The sequence below is a fragment of the Piliocolobus tephrosceles genome, chromosome 3 (genome assembly GCF_002776525.5).
Source record: "Piliocolobus tephrosceles isolate RC106 chromosome 3, ASM277652v3, whole genome shotgun sequence".
NCBI lineage: Eukaryota > Metazoa > Chordata > Mammalia > Primates > Cercopithecidae > Piliocolobus > Piliocolobus tephrosceles.
In genome coordinates this window covers 82,350,322-82,368,703 of record NC_045436.1, presented here as the reverse complement: position 1 = coordinate 82,368,703, position 18,382 = coordinate 82,350,322, and the positions used below count along the sequence as shown (strand labels likewise).

The window sequence follows — 18,382 nt, the reverse complement described above, 5'->3', positions numbered from 1 at the left end:
AAAAAAAAAAAAAAAAAAAAAAAAAAAAAAAAAAAAAAAAAAAGGAATCCAGGACTCAGTGCAACAAAATTCAAAATATCTGTCATCCAATAAAAAACTACCAGGCATGGAAAGAAACAGAAAAATAGCATGTCCTTAGAGACTTACAAAGAGACTTAGACTCCCATACAATAATAATGGGAGACTTTAACAACCCACTGTCAATATTAGATCAATGAGACAGAAAGTTTAACAAGGATATCCAGGAATTGAACTCAACTCTGCACCAGGTGGACCTAATAGACATCTACAGCACTCTCCACCCCAAATCAACAGAATATACATTCTTCTCAGCACCACATCACACTTATTCCAAAATTGACCACATAGCAGAAAGTATAGCACTCCTCAGCAAATGTAAAAGAACAGAAATTATAACAAACTGTCTCTCAGACTACACTGCAATCAAAGTAGAACTCAGGACTAAGAACCTCAATCAAAACCACTCAACTACATGGTAACTGAATAACCTGCTCCTGAATGACTGCTGGGTACACAATGAAATGAAGGCAGAAATAAAGATGTTCTTTGAAACCAATGATAACAAAGATATAACATACCAGAATCTCTCGGACACATTTAAAGCATCCTTATTTGTGTGCTTTAAGTGTGCAGAGGGAAATTCATAGCACTAAATGCCCACAAGAGAAAGCAGGAAAGATCTAAAATTGACACCCTAACATCACAATTAAAAGAACTACAGAAGCAAGAGCAAACACATTCAAAAGCTAGCAGAAGGCAAGAAATAACTAAGATCAGAGCAGAACTGAAGGAGATAGAGATACAAAAAACCCTCCAAAAAATCAATGAATTCAGGAGCTGGTTTTTTTGAAAAGATCAACAAAATTCATAGACCGCTAGCAAGACTAATAAAGAAGAAAAGAGAGAAGAATCAAATAGACACAATAAAAAATGATAAAGGGGATATCACCACCGACCCCACAGAAATACAAACTACCATCAGAGAATACTATAAACACCTCTATGCAAATAAACTAGAAAACCTACAAGAAATGGATAATTTCCTGGACACTTACACTCTCCCAAGACTAAACCAGGAAGAAGTTGAATCCCTAAATAGACCAATAGCAGGCTCTGAAATTGAGGCAATAATTAATAGCCTACCAAGCAAAAAATGTCCAGGACCAGATGTATTCACAGCTAAATTCTACCAGAGGTAAAAGGAGGAGTTGGTACCATTCCTTCTGAAGCTATTCCAATCAATAGAAAAAGATGGAATCCTCCTTAACTCATTTTACAAGGCCGACATCATCCTGATACCAAAGCCTGGCAGAGATACAACAAAAAAAGAGAATTTTAGACCAATATCCCTGATGAACATCGATGTAAAAATCCTCAATAAAATACTGGCAAACCGAATCCAGCAGCACACCCAAAAGCTTATCCACCATGATCAAGTGGGCTTCATCCCTGGGATGCAAGGCTGGTTCAACATACACAAATCAATAAATGTAATCCAGCATATAAACAGAACCAAAGACAAAAACCACATGATTATCTCAATAGATGCAGAAAAGGCCTTTTGACAAAATTCAACAGCCCTTCATGCTAAAAACGCTCAATAAATTTGGTGTTGATGGAACGTATCTCAAAATAGTAAGAGCTATTTATGACAAACCCACAGCCAATATCATACTGAATGGGCAAAAACTGGAAGAATTCCCTTTGAAAACTGGCACAAGACAGGGATGCCCTCTCTCACCACTCCTATTCAGTATAGTGTTGGAAGTTCTGGCTAGGGCAATCAGGCAAGAGAAAGAAATCAAGGGTATTCAGTTAGGAACAGAAGAAATCAAACTTTCCCTGTTTGCAGATGACATGACTGAATATTTAGAAAACCCCACTGTCTCAGTCCAAAATCTCCTTAAGCAAGCAACTTCAACAAAGTCTCAGGATACAAAATCAATGTGCAAAAATCACAAGCATTCTTATACACCAGTAATGGACAAACAGACAGTCAAATCATGAATGAACTCCCATTCACAATAGCTTCAAAGAGAATAAAATACCTAGGAATCGAACTCACAACGAATGTAAAGGACCTCTTCAAGGAGAACTACAAACCACTGCTCAGTGAAATAAAAGGGGACACAAACAAATATAAGAACATACCATGCTCATGGACAGGAAGAATCAATATTGTGAAAATGGCCATACTGCCCAACGTAATTCATAGATTCAATGCCATCGCCATTAAGCTACCAATGACTTTCTTCACAGAATTGGAAAAAACTACTTTCAAGTTCATATGGAACCAAAAAAGACCCCACATTGTCAAGACGATCCTAAGCAAAAAGAACAAAGCTGGAGGCATCACGCAACCTGACTTCAAACTGTACTACAAGGCTACAGTAACCAAAACAGCATGGTACTGGTACCAAAATAGAGATATAGACCAGTGGGACAGAACAGAGCCCTCAGAAATAATACCACACATCTACAACCATCTTATCTTTGACAAACCTGAGAAAAACAAGAAATGGGGAAAGGATTCCCTATTTAATAAATGGTGCTGGGAAAATTGGCTAGCCATAAGTAGAAAGCTGAAACTGGATCTTTCCTTACTCCTTATACAAAACTTAATTCAAGATGGATTAGAGACTTAAATGTTAGACCTAAAACCATAAAATCTCTAGAAGAAAACCTAGGTAGTACCATTCAGGACATAGGCATGGGCAAGAACTTCATGTCTAAAACACCAAAAGCAATGTCAACAAAAGCCAAAATTGACAAATGGGATCTAATTAAACTAAAGAGCTTCTGCATAGCAAAAGAAACTACCATCAGAGTGAACAGGCAACCTACAGAATGGGAGAACATTTTTGCAATCTACTCATTTAACAAAGGGCTAATATCCAGAACCTACAAAGAACTCAGTCAAATTTACAAGAAAAAAAACAAACAACCCCATCAATAAGTGGGCAAAGGATATGAACAGACAGGTCTCAAAAGAAGACATTCATACAGCCAACAGACACATGAAAAAATGCACATCATCACTTGCCATCAGAGAAATGCAAACCAAAACCACAATGAGATACCATCTCACACCAGTTAGAATGGCAATCATTAAAAAATCAGGAAACAACAGGTGCTGGAGAGGATGTGGAGAAATAGGAACACTTTTACACTGCTGGTGGGACTGTAAAGTAGTTCAACCATTGTGGAAAACAGTACGGCGATTCCTCAAGGATCTAGAACTAGAAATACCATTTGACCCAGCCATCCCATTACTGGGTATATACCCAGAAGATTATAAATCATGCTGCTATAAAGACACATGCACACATATGTTTATTGCGGCACTATTCACAATAGCAAAGACTTGGAATCAACCCAAATGTCCATCAATGACAGATTGAACTAAAAAATGTGGCACATATACACCATGGAATACTACACAGCCATAAAAAAGGATGAGTTCATGTCCTTTATAGGGACATGGATGCAGCTGGAAACCACCATTCTCAGCAAACTATCGCAAGAACAGAAAACCAAATACTCCATGTTCTCACTCATAGGTAGGAATTGAACAATGAGATCACTTGGACACAGGAAGGGGAACATCACACACTGGGTCCTATTGTGGGGAGGGGGTGGGGGGAGGGTTAGCATAAGGAGATATACCTAATGTAAATGATGAGTTAATGGGTGCAGTACAACAACATGGCTCATGTATACACATGTAACAAACCTGCACGTTGTGCACATGTACCGTAGAACTTAAAGTATAATAATAATAATAAATAACCTAATACAATGGAAATGCTATATATTAAAAAAAGGAGCCGGGCGCGGTGGCTCAAGCCTGTAATCCCAGCACTTTGGGAGGCCGAGACGGGCGGATCACAAGGTCAGGAGATCGAGACCATCCTGGCTAGCATGGTGAAACCCCGTCTCTACTAAAAAATACAACAAACTAGCCGGGCGAGGTGGTGGGCGCCTGTAGTCCCAGCTACCGGGAAGGCTGAGGCAGGAGAATGGCGTAAACCCGGGAGGCGAAGCTTGCAGTGAGCTGAGATCCGGCCACTGCACTCCAGCCTGGGCGACAGAGCCAGACTCTGTCTCAAAAAAAAAAAAAAAAAAAAAAAAAAGGAAAACATAATTCATAATTAGGACAAAAACTAATCAAAAATAGATCCAGAAGACAGAATTTGTACGCAAGTACATTGAATAGCTATTATATATTCCATATGATCAGAAAAAGAAGAAAGCATTGGTATGTTAAGGAGTAACATGGCAGATATGAAAAAAAAACACCTGAAACAAACCTATAGAAATGAAAACTACAATGTCTAAGAAGAAAAAATACACTAGATAGAATTAAGAACATATTAGCCAGTACAGACAAAAATATTGGTGAATGTGCAGACACAATAATAAAACTATCCAAAACGAAACAGAGAAAAAAAGATAAAAAAAAAAAACCCAGATCATCAGTGAACTGTGGGACAATTTCATATAGCAAAATATATGTGCCATTGGGGTTCCAGAAGATGAAGAAGAGGAATGACAGAAAAAAATATTTGAAAAAATAATGGCCAAAAAGTTTTAAAACTTACTAAATATATAAACCCAGAGATCCAAGGATCTCAATGAACCCCAAGCTCAAGAAACATGAAGGAAACTACGCTAATCTACATATAATCAAATTGCTTAAAATGAGTGAGGAAGAGAAAATCTGAAAAGCTGCTAGAGAGAAAAAAATAACATATATAGAGGAACAAAGATTAGATTGACAGGTGACTTCTTGGACACAAGGCAAGTCAGAAGACAGTGGAACAACATAGTTTAAGGATGTGAAAGAATAATACTGTTAACCTATAATTATTTTGTTTTGAGACAGAGTTTTTCTCTTGTGCAGGCTGGAGTGCAATGGCCTGCTCTCGGCTTACGGCAACCTCCGCCTCCTGGGTTCAAGTGATTCTCCTGCCTCAGCCTCTTGAGTAGCTGGGATTGCAGGCATAAACCACCATGCCTGGCTAATTCTGTATTTTTAGTAGAGACAGGGTTTCTCCATGTTGGTCAGGTTAGTCTCAAACTCCTGACCTCACGTGATCCGCATGCCTCAGCCTCCCAAAGTGCTGGGAGTACAGGCGTGAGCCACCATGCCCGACCTGTCAACCTAAAATTCTATACTCTTCAAAATATCTTTGAAAAACAAAGATAAAATAAAAAACTGTGAAGACATACACCCAACTGAAAGAATTCATCAGTGTCAGATCAGCAGTATAATAAAAGGAAGTGCCTCAGGCAGAAGAAAATGATACCAGATAGAAATCTTGACCTATGAAACAGAATGAAGAGCACTGCAAATGATAAATACGTGATTAAATATAAACACTTTTTTTTTTTCTGATTTAAAAAGTTTCTTTAAAAGATAAGTGACTGTTTAAGACACTTTTCAAAAGAAGACACACATGCCACCAACAAACATATGGAAAAAAGCTCAACATCACTGATCACTAGAGAAACGCAAATTAAAACCACAATGAGATATGATCTCACACCTGTCAGAATGGCTTTTATTAAAAAGTCAAAAGATAAAAGATGCTGGCACGGCTGTGGAGAAGGGGGTACGCTTATATACTGCTGGTGGGAGTGCAAATTAGTTCAACCATTGTGGAAAGCAGGGTAGTGATTTTTCTTTTTTTTCTTTTTCTTTTTTTTGCTCTTGTAAACTTGCTTTATTTATTTATTTTATTTTTTATTATACTTTAAGTTCTAGGGTACGGCAAGTTTGTTACATATGTATGTATGTGCCATGTTGGTGTGCTGCACCCATTAACTCGTCATTTACATTAGGTATATCTCCTAATGCTATCCCTCCCCACCCCCCACCCCATGACAGGCCCCGGTGTGTGATATTCTTCACCCTGTGTCCAAGTGTTCTTGTTGTTCAATTCCCACCTATGAGTGAGAATATGCAGTGTTTGGTTTTCTGTCCTTGCAATACTTTGCTGAGAATGATGGTTTCCAGCTGCATCCATGTCCCTACAAAGGACATGAACGCATCCTTTTTTATGGCTGCATAGTATTCCATGGTGTATATGTGCCACATTTTTTTAATCTAGGCTGTCATTGATGGACATCTGGGTTGGTTCCAAGTCTTTGCTATTGTGAATAGTGCCTCAATAAACATACATGTACATGTGTCTTTACAGCAGCATGACTCATAATCTTCTGGGTATATACCCAGTAATGGGATGGCTGGGTCAAATGGTATTTCTAGTTCTAGACCCTTGAGGAATCGCCATACTGTCTTCCACAATGGTTGAAGTCCCACCAACAGTGTAAAAGTGTTCCTATTTCTCCACATTCTCTCCAGTACCTGTTGTTTCCTGTCTTTTTAACGATCGCCATTCTAACTGGTGTAAGATGGTATCTCACTGTGGTTCTGATTTGCATTTCTCTTATGGCCAGTGATGATGAGTATTTTTGGCTGTATGAATGTCTTCTTTTGAGAAGTGTCTGTTCATATCCTTTGCCCACTTTTTGATGGGGTTGTTTGATTTTTTTTCTTGTAAATTTGTTTAAGTTCTTTGTAGGTTCTGGATATTAGCCCTCTGTCAGATGGATAGATTGTAAACTTTTTCTCCCATTCTGTAGGTTGCCTGTTGACTCTGATGGTAGTTTCTTTTGCTGTGCAGAAGCTCCTTAGTTTAATTAGATCCCAATTGTCTATTTTGGCTTTTGTTGCCATTGCTTTTGGTGTTTTAGACATGAAGTCCTTGGCCATGCCTATGACCTGAATGTTATTGCCTAGGTTTTCTTCTAGGGTTTTTATGGTTTTAGGTCTAACATTTAAGTCTCTAATCCATCTTGAATTAATTTTTTATAAGGTGTAAGGAAGGAATCCAGTTTCAGCTTTCTACATATGGCTAGCCAGTTTTCCCAGCACCATTTATTAAATAGGGAATCCTTTCCCCATTTCTTGTTTTTCTCAGGTTTGTCAAAGATCAGATGGTTGTAGATGTGTGGTATTATTTCTGAGGGCTCTGTTCTGTTCCACTGATGTATGTCTCTGTTTTGGTACCAGTACCATGCTGTTTTGGTTACTGTAGCCTTGTAGTACAGTTTGAAGTCAGGTTGCGTGATGCCTCCAGCTTTGTTCTTTTTGCTTAGGATCGTCTAGGCAATGTGGGCTCTGTTTTGATTCCATATGAACTTGAAAGTAGTTTTTTCCAATTCTGTGAAGAAAGTGATTGGTAACTTAATGGAGATGGCATTGAATCTATAAATTACATTGGGCAGTATGGCCATTTTCACGATATTGATTCTTCCTGTCCATGAGCACGGAATGTCCTTCCATTTGTTTGCGTCCTCTTTTATTTCGTTGAGCAGTGGTTTGTAGTTCTCCTTGAAGAGGTCCTTCACATCCTTTGTAAGTTGGATTCCTAGGTATTTTATTCTCTTTGAAGCAATTGTGAATGGTCGTTCACTCATGATTTGGCTCTCTGTTTGTCTGTTATTGGTGTATAGGAATGCTTGTGATTTTTGCACACTGATTTTGTAGCAGTGTGGTGATTTTTCAAAAAGCTAAAAACAGAACTACCATTTGACCCAGCAATCCCACTGTTGGGTATATACCCAAAGAAATATAAATCATTCTATCATAAAGACACATGCATGTGAACGTTCACTGCAGCACTATCCATCATAGCAAAGACATGGAATCAACCTAAATTCCCCATCAATAATATAAAGAAAGAAAGAGAATGTGGTACCATATGTACCACGGAATACTACGCAGCCATAAAAAAGAATAAGAGCATATCTTTTGCAGGAACATGGATGGAGCTAGAGGCCACTGTCCTTAGCAAACTCATGCAGGAACAGAAAAGAAAATACTGCTTGTTCTCACTTGTAAGTGGGAGCTAAATGATGAGAACTCATGGACAAAGATGGGAGTAACAGACACTGAAGAAGGCCTTGTTTCTCCTCTGTATTTTTATATTTAAATATCCACTCCTAGTGCTTGCCAGTTGGTATATTATATATGTATTAATTGGAAAAAAAATTCTACATCTCTAAATCAGAGCTGCCAGAAAGCAGAGAGGGTGTGGTGATTACTAGTGAGGGAACTGGCCTAAAGCAAAGTCAAAGAACACAGACATTTTCCATGGAATAAAAATGTCAAAGAACTAAAATACGTTGAAACAAATTGTTGATATTCAGGATTTAAAATAAAACACCAAACTAAGATTATTATTATTATTATTTTTACCAAGAAAGTCAGTAAAGGTTAATTATATAAATGAATAAAAAATAAAAAGACAAAATTAAAGCTAATTTTAAAAAAACATGAAAATGACAAATTCCCTGCATTACAGCAATCGAACTTATAATCAAGACTTGGTTATTTAAAACATGAATATTTATAACATAGATAAAATCCTTTTGAAAGTAGAAACTAAGTTTATTAAGAATTCATGCTGAGGGAAAGGTGAAGATAAACACTCCAAAGAAAGTAATTCCTTTGGTTTTGACAATTTAAAAGTTATTTATCTTCTTACTGCCATTTTTTAGGTATCTTTTTTTGTATGTTGGATTAGTGCCTTGCTTGTGAATCTATACTCTTTGCTTAATCTGTATTATTGAAAACAGGTTATCTTAGCTTCATTTCTAGTATTGACAAGTCTAAGACATAATTTTGGCTATCTTCCTAAGTTTCTCTATGTGATACTCTTATCTACAAGTCAGAACTAAATACTAATAATCAATGTCATACCATAAATATGTATGTGGCAAGTTTGCTCATGTTATTTCATAATATTACATAATGTTAGTTCAGTCTAGAATTCTGGAGATGTAAACAGCCTAAACATAAGATTCTGTAGTGAAAACCTCTCATTTTATGAGGGAAGACATTAAGGTCCCCAAGAAGTCATATAACTTGCCCCCAGTCCTCTGTTGAGAGCAACAGTACTGGGAATAAAATTCTGGTTTCCAGAACGCTAGCATGATGTTCTTTCTATATAAATGCAATAAGTTTTGACATTGAAAACCTTAAAAATGTTTATACATAGAGATAGAAACAAATGAATTATGAAGGAAATAGTGTATTTTGTGAAACATTGTAAGCAAACATTTCTCAGCTAAAAATCAAATTAGAAAGCGAGTACTGACTTTTCATAGAAAACGCTAAACACGTAAGACTACTGAGTCTATTGTAACTCTCAAGTGGCATCTTGATTAAATTTCTCACTGAAATTGTATAGGGTTAGAAAATCTCACTGCACTACAATCAGACATCATGATCAAACTCAGGAGCTGAGATGCTCAAAATGTTTGTTGAATGAATGAATGATGAGTTCTCCCAACTATTGAGCCCACACCCCACTGCACTACAAGAGAGTGAAAGAATCCCTCACTTTCCCTGGAGACAATTTACTTCTATTCCCTCCCTAAGGTCTCAAATTTAAATAACCATTAGTTCTTTCTAAAATCCTGAAAGATTACTAAAGCAACCACAGAAACACCAAATTACAGACAACATACTGGAGGTTTTATAATAAATATTAGTAGAAAACTTCATGTAAAATTTCCTCTAAAGGATACAATTATAATACAGATTAAACAAGACCAAAGAAAATAAACTTCAAACTGACAGAAGCCTACTGGAATAGATCTGCAGAAACACTAAGTGATCAATTAGTCTAAAACTGTGACAATTAGCCTGCGTTTCAAAGCTCTCCTAGGTCAACCAGGAACTGGAAGTGTATTCCACAACTCATGATGAACAAACTGTGACATACAACAGGAAACATGCCAGTCTGTCAAGAGGATGTTGAAACAAGTTCATATAAAGCACACTTTAATTTTTCAAATCAATTTAAGCTTCTTCCTTCAATCTAGAGTCTTTTATTTTCTAACATCAAAAGAATCCGATTTTAGTGACTTAAAAGAAAGCTCTCTCTCTAGGTTTTTCACACTTAAATATTTTTACAGTCAAACAAAGAAAATAGGAACATGAAAGCACAACCTCCAAAATAACAACCAATTTGAAACTTGATCGGAATTCAAAGCCTGAAATGCAACCATCAGCTTAATTATGGTTGATTTAAACAATTCCTTTCTTTGAGTGAATAACCCAGATTAACTGGGATTTTAGCACAAACTATTTAAACCAGGATTAGAAAACCCTGAAAAATGTTTTCAAAAATTAAACAAAATTAAAAATTTCTTCTTTTGCATTTAAGGACTCCCAAAGAAAGACTTAAAACAACAATTTTTAGAATTATTGACTGCACATATCAGTTTGTATTGTGCACTATACTATTACTGTGTGTTATTTTAGTGTATTAGGAAGATGAAAATATCTGCTTTTTAGCACAATAAATATGTCTTATTTAAAAACTTAATTCTTTTGGATTGAAATTACTTCTATAAAACTTCAATCATTAAAAATTGCTTGTTTTATTTGATCAACCGTTAAATGAATATGTCATTTTTTATTTACATTTCAAGCCTAACGAATGCCAAAATAAATTTGCATTCCTTGGCTTCTTATCTGTGCATACTTTCTAAGCAGCAGAGAGCTGAAATGATATTTATGCATTCACTTAAAGCCCTAAATAGTCACACTACAAATCCACTGAAGAAATCATCAAGAATGTAAAACTATCCATAAAGTGATGATTTCTGCTATAGTTAGGTTTCTCTAAATGTGTCCTTATCTTTATTTCTAGGAGAAAAAAAAAATTAAAAGTGGCACAAATACCTTGTAGGTCAAGTGACCACATATAAGTGATCATCCAAATTGGGCCACCTCTGAGAGTGGAAGACGGTGCTATAAACAATTAGGCCAGGTGAAAACTGGGCAGTCTCAGGCAAATCTAGACATGTGGTCACCTTACTTCTTGGAGTCCGAATGAAAGCACAAGTTTACAGTTTTTTGAGGCCATTTGAGGGTCTCAGAAAGGTCCCTAAGCCTGTTCATTCTAAGTTTCTGCATCCCATATTCTATCTGTTCCTACCTTTAACAGCATCATATACCCCTACTTACCCGACCACCATGTCCTTGGGTCCAGCAGTTACAGTGCAGATCCCATCCTCACAGTGTTTTCCCACCAGGCTGTGGGCATGCAGGTGGATATTTTTTCCATTTGTGACCAACTGAACAATAACCTTTGCTGGTCCCACATAGTTGCAGATCTATATAAGAAGCACATTTCAAAAGTCAGCACATCTGACTCTCCAGCAACATGGAAAAATGTTTATGATATGCCAGTAAGTATAAAAAGTACAATATAAAATTATTCATATATGTATATACATGATTACAGCCCTGTTTTTAAAAGTATGTGATGAACAAATGACAGGGTGGAAGTAAATGAAAATGTTAATGGTGGTTGTTTTGTGTAGTGGGAAGAGACACTCCAAGAAGCAGGCCACTTAAAATACAGTATATATTGTGACAGTTGGAGCAACATATCTTAGAGGATGCTGTGTTGTCATGAAGCCTCCTTTCCTATTAACCAAGAACATGCTTTCCTCTGCACCCTTATCAAAATTCTTGGTCACAAAAGCTGGGTAAATGATTGATGAAAAGGAAACTAGTGGTTGATGGGAATCAAAGGAAGAAGGGAGGTAAGCAGAAACAGTCCATCCTGACTCTGTGCCATGTGATTAGACAGAATCCTGCCCAGGGACCTGGTTCTGAAGTTTGGCTACAAACACTCAAGCATGAGGACTTGGCCTCCAGTCATCTCTTAGGATACCTGAGCCTTCAGTAGCCCTCTGAGACTTCTGATAATTGAGTTACATATGCTCAGGTCATAGTAAGTGTTTTCAGTTCAAAAAAGTACACTTCTTAAGTACAAATCCTTAGATTTCACCCCTGTTTTGCTGTTGCTTGATAAAATTAGAGTTTTCTATTTAAAGTAATTTATTTTTTATTGGTATGTCTTTAAAATGACAATAGCAATAAAAAGGAAATAGCATGGAGATAACGACATTTGTAGCAAAAAACACTTAGATACCCTTTCTTCTTATTAATCACCTAGCCCCCTATAGTAGACCAGATTCCTTCCTTGAGAAAGTGCCAAGACTAAAGTCATACTAACGTAACAGAAAAGACTTTATTTTAACCCTCTTAAATCCTATCAAGTCAGAACCCTGTGATAAATTCAGCTAAATACTTGGAAATGCATTATAATCTCCTCAAAAGATAAACTACCATCCTGGTTTGCCTGGGACTGAGGGGTTTTCTGGGACACAAGACTTTTGGAGCCAAAACCTACATTAGTTGGTCACCCTATCTCCTTAGTTCATACTGTACTATTTTTTTTTTTTTTTTTTTTTTTTTGAGATGCAGTCTTGCTCAGTCGCCCAGGCTGGAGTGCAGTGGCATGATCTCCACTCACTGCAAGCTCTGCCTCCCAGGTTCATGCCATTCTCCTCCCTCAGCCTTCCAAGTAGCTGGGACTACAGGCGCCCACCACCACAGCCAGCTAATTTTTTGCATTTTTAGTAGAGATGGGGTTTCACCATGTTAGCCAGGATGGTCTTGATCTCCTGACCTCGTGATCCGCCCGCCTTGGCCTCCCAAAGTGCTGGGATTACAGGCATAAGCCACCGCGCCTGACCCATACTGTACTTTTTAAAGGACTGCATAACCTAAACCCCAAATCTCTCAACTACACAGTAATTCGAAATACATAAACCTATAAAAGCAGCCCACAGTTTGAAAGAAAGAGAGAGAGAAGAAAAAGAAAGGAAGGAAGGAGGAAAGGGAGGAAGGAAGGATGGGAGGGAGGGAGGGAGGATGGGAATCACACCTAAAGATAACTCTTTGATGGAAGTCCTAATGATGTAAACTTGAGGAAGACCCTAAACCTGCCAATAATACTCCTTGGAAAGAGACAGAATCCTTTTCAGCTAGCCTACTTCTACTATAAACTTCATTAAATGGATTCACATTTTATTGAAGCAGGGATTTGGTAGGATTTTCTTAGTAGGGCCTTTTCCCCAACCCAATATTTCATCCAAGAGTCGAAGGCTGATCAGAGTTGGCATTACTCCCCAGAGTTTGCAGGGAGAGAAGCTTCACTTGTCAACAAAGGATAGACTCCCCTACAATCAACTGTGCAGCTCCACCTCAAGGCCTCTATGTATGCACTTGGCTAAAACTGCTGCAAAGGTCTGCTTCTAAACCTTCTAAACTCCTTCTCAAAGAGCCAGGCTCCCAGAGTAAGCCAACCACGAAGAGGGTTTCTAATTAAATTTGATCTTGACCACCTCAAAGCACAAAAAATTTCTTAAACAGGTATAACATTAAAAAAACTCTGGGTATAAAGCTAATTATGAATTCAGTGCTTTCCCTTTAACAAGGAGAAAGTCTCTGCCCTTAAATGTGGGACAGGGAATGAGAAGTTCTGGGTTTGCTCCAAAGCTGACTGCTGGCCCTAGATACTCCCTACAGATTGCTGATGCCAGTTGTGTTTCTTGGTGTTGACATCTGAAATCAGTCTTTGTTATGATGATATATCCCACAGGGGCTTCTTCAGCAATAAATCAAGAGTGAAATAACACGAAATAAACCGTGCAATTACACTTTTAAGTGACACCAGCACAGGACTGCAAGAGAGCAAGGCATGAGGTAATGCTTCACTTGGGTGAAATCAGGTAGGCTTTCCACTTAAACAGGACACCAGAAGGAATCCATAATTAAAGCCCAATCGCATCAGATAACTGGGCCCGTCGATGTTACCATTATGAGGGAATTAGTCTCTGGTACTGAAGGAAAGAGGTCTGAGGTATCCTCAAAAAGTACTCATGTATTTTTCATAGTACTACTTCATGACTGAAGGGTGGCAAGAATGAGGAACTGGGTAGTCCCTGAGGTAAAGGAACTGAACATGCTGCCAGTGACTCATGTGCTGCTAGATCCATTTGAAAGAGTCCAAGTCAGCATCGCATCATCTGGTTTTCACAGAGACCACAGGGCAACGGACAGGGAGCCCCCTGGGTTTTGTGGACTTTCCAAAATACTGACTACTGACTGAAAGAAGAAAACTGATGTATGACAAGAGAAAATAGTGATACTATTTGTAAGTTATATGGCACATGAAGACACTGGCACTCTACCATGGGGGAGACCATACTTCATAGGATGCCATGATGACAGACCACTGTTTGCAATCAATTCAGAAATTGATTTGCTCTACGGAGATCTTAGTTCTTTTTATTCAGTCTTCCTTTTACTTCTTTTACTCCTTTGAAAGTTTAAAGAGAGCAACTGTGTCTGTTTGGTTTTTTTCAAAGAGTCTGAACATTGCAGGCTCTTATTAAGAGTTAAGCTTTCCGCTGGACGTGGTGGCTCATGTGTGTAATCCCAGCACTTTGGGAGGCCGAGATGGGTGGATCACCTGAGGTCAGGAGTTTGAGACCAGCCTGGCCCACATAATGAAACCCTGTTTCTACTAAAAACACAAAATGTTAGCCAGGTGTGGTGGTGTGCACCTGTAATCCCAGCTACTCAGGAGGCTGAGGCAGGAGAATCACTTGAACCCAGGATGTGGAGGTTGCAGTGGGCCAAGATAGAGACGCTGCCCCTCCAGCCTGGGTGACAGAGCAAGACTCTGTCTCAAAAAAAAAAAAAAAAAAAAAAAAAGAGTTAAGCTTTCAATTAAAGCCAAGGAGACCAAGGTGATAAAACTGAGTAATCAGCTACCCAGGGACACTGTAAGAGCATGGACTTCAGGGACATACTAGCTGGGCTTGAAGATAGTTCCCCATTTCCTGGTTGTGTGACTTTGGGCACTGCTCAGTTTCCCCATCTGTAAAAGGGAGATAATAATAGTATCTCAAAGGGTTGCTGTGAGGACTAAATACATTAATGCATATAAAGCCTTTACAACAATGCCCAGCAAATAACAGTAGTTTAAAAGCATTAACTTGTCTTATTTATTAATTTATTACTATAAGGTACTCTTCCACCTAGAGATTTTTAAACAATATGACTGTCCTGAGATTATTATTATCTTATCTAAAAGCAGGTGGCTGGAATAAATGACTGATTTAGGTCATTTCTATTTCTAGGGTACATCTTTTTTTGCATGCCATATTTTATTGGGCTTTGTTAATTTTCCAGTAGTAATTGTGTTATTATAGTAACAGCTATCATTCTTGGAGATACCCAGGACTTCTTGGCATTCTTGATGAAATTTAAGACTTTCTTCCAGGAGCTTTATGACTCAATACCTACTGATGACCACACACTGGATCTGCTTTTTGAATAAGCCATAGAAACCATGGGTCTCAGATAATACCAGTCTCAGTCAAATCACCTCTTTTTATTTAAAACAATTTTGTCACATTGGGGTAAAGCACGTGCTGGTTCTTCAAAGGTGGTTACAGGACACAGTCTAGAATTTTCTAGGAATCAGGATTTGAAATGTCCACTTTGCTCTTTGGGTAAATTCGGCCAAATCACTTTGGCAGAATGTAGAGTTAACATGAATGTAAGAGGTGACACATGAAGTAGTACTTTTCTGCTTAGCTTTTCTTGTGAAGTGATTGATGATGATGATGATGATGATGATGATGATGGTAATGAAGAAGAGGAGGGGAAAAATACAAAATTTTCAAACGGAAATCTATCCTGACTTCACATGTGAACCTCGCTTTGTCCTCTACTGCACTAAGCAGCAGAACAATGTGGTAAAGTCTAGGAAGTCTGAAGCTAGGCTGCCCGGCTCAAGACTGACTGTTACCACTTAGCTGTGTCAACGGGGAAAGATGGTTAACATCTCTGGATTTCAGTTTCTCTGTCTTTAAAGTTAAAAGGAATAATACACTTGATTTCATAGGTTTTTTTTAGGATTAAATGAGTTAATGCAGTGCTTGGCACTTAATGGGATTAGTAATCCCAAATACAAATCCTCTCTCCCACCTAGGTAATACCTCACTAATAACCAAAATTTGTCTATTTATTCAGTGAGTATTTAAAGCCCCTCCTATATTCCACACACTGCAGTAAATTAGGGGATGAAGCGATGCATGGTGAATGCAGAACAGACACAATCTCTGTTCTTGTAGAGAATTAAAGAGTGGGACTGACACTAATCGAATAATCTCATAAATAAATGTAAAAGTGTAACTGAGAAGAGCTTACACAGGAGATACATAAAAGCACTTGACCAGGTCAGGAGGTCAGGAAAAGCTTCCTGAGAGAGTACTGAGGGTGGAGATTGAAAGAAGGCTAGGAGTATAACCAGGCAAGGGGATGGGTGAGGCCAAGGGGTTTAGAGAGTCTTCAGGCAGGAAAAACAGCACATGCAAAGGCTCTGTGCTACAGTCCTACTCAGGACCTCCTTGGACCCACCCATTACCATGTCTCAGGATTTTCTTCAACCGGACAACTCCCACGTGGTCTCTCTGCTTCCCTATCGAGAAGTACCCATTCTTCAAGAGGAAGATCTAAACCTGAATCTTCCATGACACCCTCCTCCCCACTTTAGCCCACAAGGTTCCACTACTGCCTCCTTTTTTTGAAATTTGGAAGGAACAAGGCAGGAAAACCATATGCAACCTAGCGCAACATGAACACAGGGTTCAGTAATTAAATAATTACTGTCATACTTCTCTTGCTTGTTAAATTCCCAGAGCCGATACAGCTATACTTCCTAACTTACTGTGTTTTATGGAACATGCTAACTCAGATAATCCCCACAACAGCCCTGTGGGGTCAGAGGTAGTACCCCATTCCACAGCTAGAGGAACTGGGGCTCAGAAGATAAGGTAGGTTGCCATGGTTCCTATAAATGGAGCAATTAGGCAATCCTTGAGCTTGGGTCTGTCCTCCTCCACAAACTATTCACATTTCCCATTTTTCTGTGCTACCATGTGACATGATCATTTGTTCTTCTGTGTGTGTGCAGTCTCCTCAGTGTTTCATAGCTCTACTCTGCCTAGACAGTGTTGGTAGATGACACTTATTTGTAAACACCTTGTATGTTTGGCTTTGCTGGTATGTGTTGTGAGAAGAGAGATCTCAGGAATGGTTATAAGAAGTGGTAGAGGTGTACTTGTCCCCTTGTAAGGCTCCTTTATAAAATCATGTCACAGACATGAAACCATGCATTCATTCTTTTCTGTGAGGTTGCAAGTCAGATTATCAGGCACAAAAAAAAAAAAAAGGAAAGAAAGAAAGAAAAAGAATACTATTTTAATAATATTTCTCCTCTCAGGGATGAAAAACAGTCAGGCTTTATTGTTTACTACTTCTTGAGCAACCAGGACAACCAGGAAGGACAGAATGACCTTTACCAAATAAGACAGTACAGAATTATGTCCAACACAGTTTCTGGCATAAAAAGATGCTTAGTAAAGTTCATCTCTTTCTCTGTTATGCAGGAGATTTCAAGTCGATCCAGTCTGTGATCCGACACTAGCTTTTCCCCCTCCTAGCTCTATGGCCTTACACAAATTAGATAACCTCTCTGAGTCTTAAACTCCACATCTACACAAAGGGCCAATCACATGACTTCAGAGGGCTGTCGTGAGGACTACGCAGTGCCTGGAACATGGTAGGTACTATTAAAGTGCCAGTTTCTTTCCTTCTCTATTATTTGTAAAGACCCTTGGGCCTCTGAAAGGCCCTGTAAGGGAGGCAGAGTTGCTCTATTACCCCTATTTTGCAGATAAGAAAACAGAAGTTCAAACAGATTGAGTAACAAAGTGACATAATCCAAAGTCATACAGCCAAGACACAGAGGACCCTGGAATACATTATGAGTCTTCTGAATATAAATGTGGTATTCTCAGTAAGGTAGGGGATGGCATGAAAAAAGTCCTCTTTGACCCACTGTTGATGGCATTTTTTTTTTTTTTTTTCGTTTCCTGGTAGTACTCATGGATGTGCATTGATTCACTGACATTCTTTCACCTGTTTCGTGCCCCTTTGAATGACCAACAGCACATATGGCTCATATCAGGCTGGGAGTAGAAGAGCAAACTGCCATTTGACATAATAAATAAGCTAAGAAGTTCTCGTGAATTACACAGAGATGATGAATAAAATCTCTATGTATAACTTTTCTCTGAAAGTTTTATCTTTTCCCTCATACTTTGACTCAGGGTTTCCTTTTTTATTTTAATTTTCAGTTTTACCACATCAGATATAGCTGCTTACAAATTATGCTTCTTTTGAGAAAGAAGTAACACACTATTGCTAATTCCAAGAATTGCTGGGAACTTGGACCTCAACAGGTATCACTAAATCATCAGCAAATTACCAATAAATCTTTATATTCGCATGGCCTAATCATTCATCATTGCAAAAGAACATGGGAAGAGCAGAGAGTTTGTAATTTGT

At 38.3% G+C, this 18,382-nt stretch overlaps 1 protein-coding gene across 4 annotated transcripts in view; it reads right to left on the bottom strand.

Moving 5' to 3' along the window:
- Positions 1-18,382, bottom strand: part of NFKB1 (nuclear factor kappa B subunit 1) — a 131,066-nt gene that overhangs the window by 49,840 nt on the left and 62,844 nt on the right. For all 4 annotated transcript variants that reach the window (XM_023220099.3, XM_023220100.3, XM_023220101.2 and 1 more), the window contains one exon: positions 11,069-11,217. In XM_023220099.3, coding sequence (XP_023075867.2) covers positions 11,069-11,217 — 149 coding nt within the window. The remainder of the gene's footprint in view (positions 1-11,068; positions 11,218-18,382) is intronic.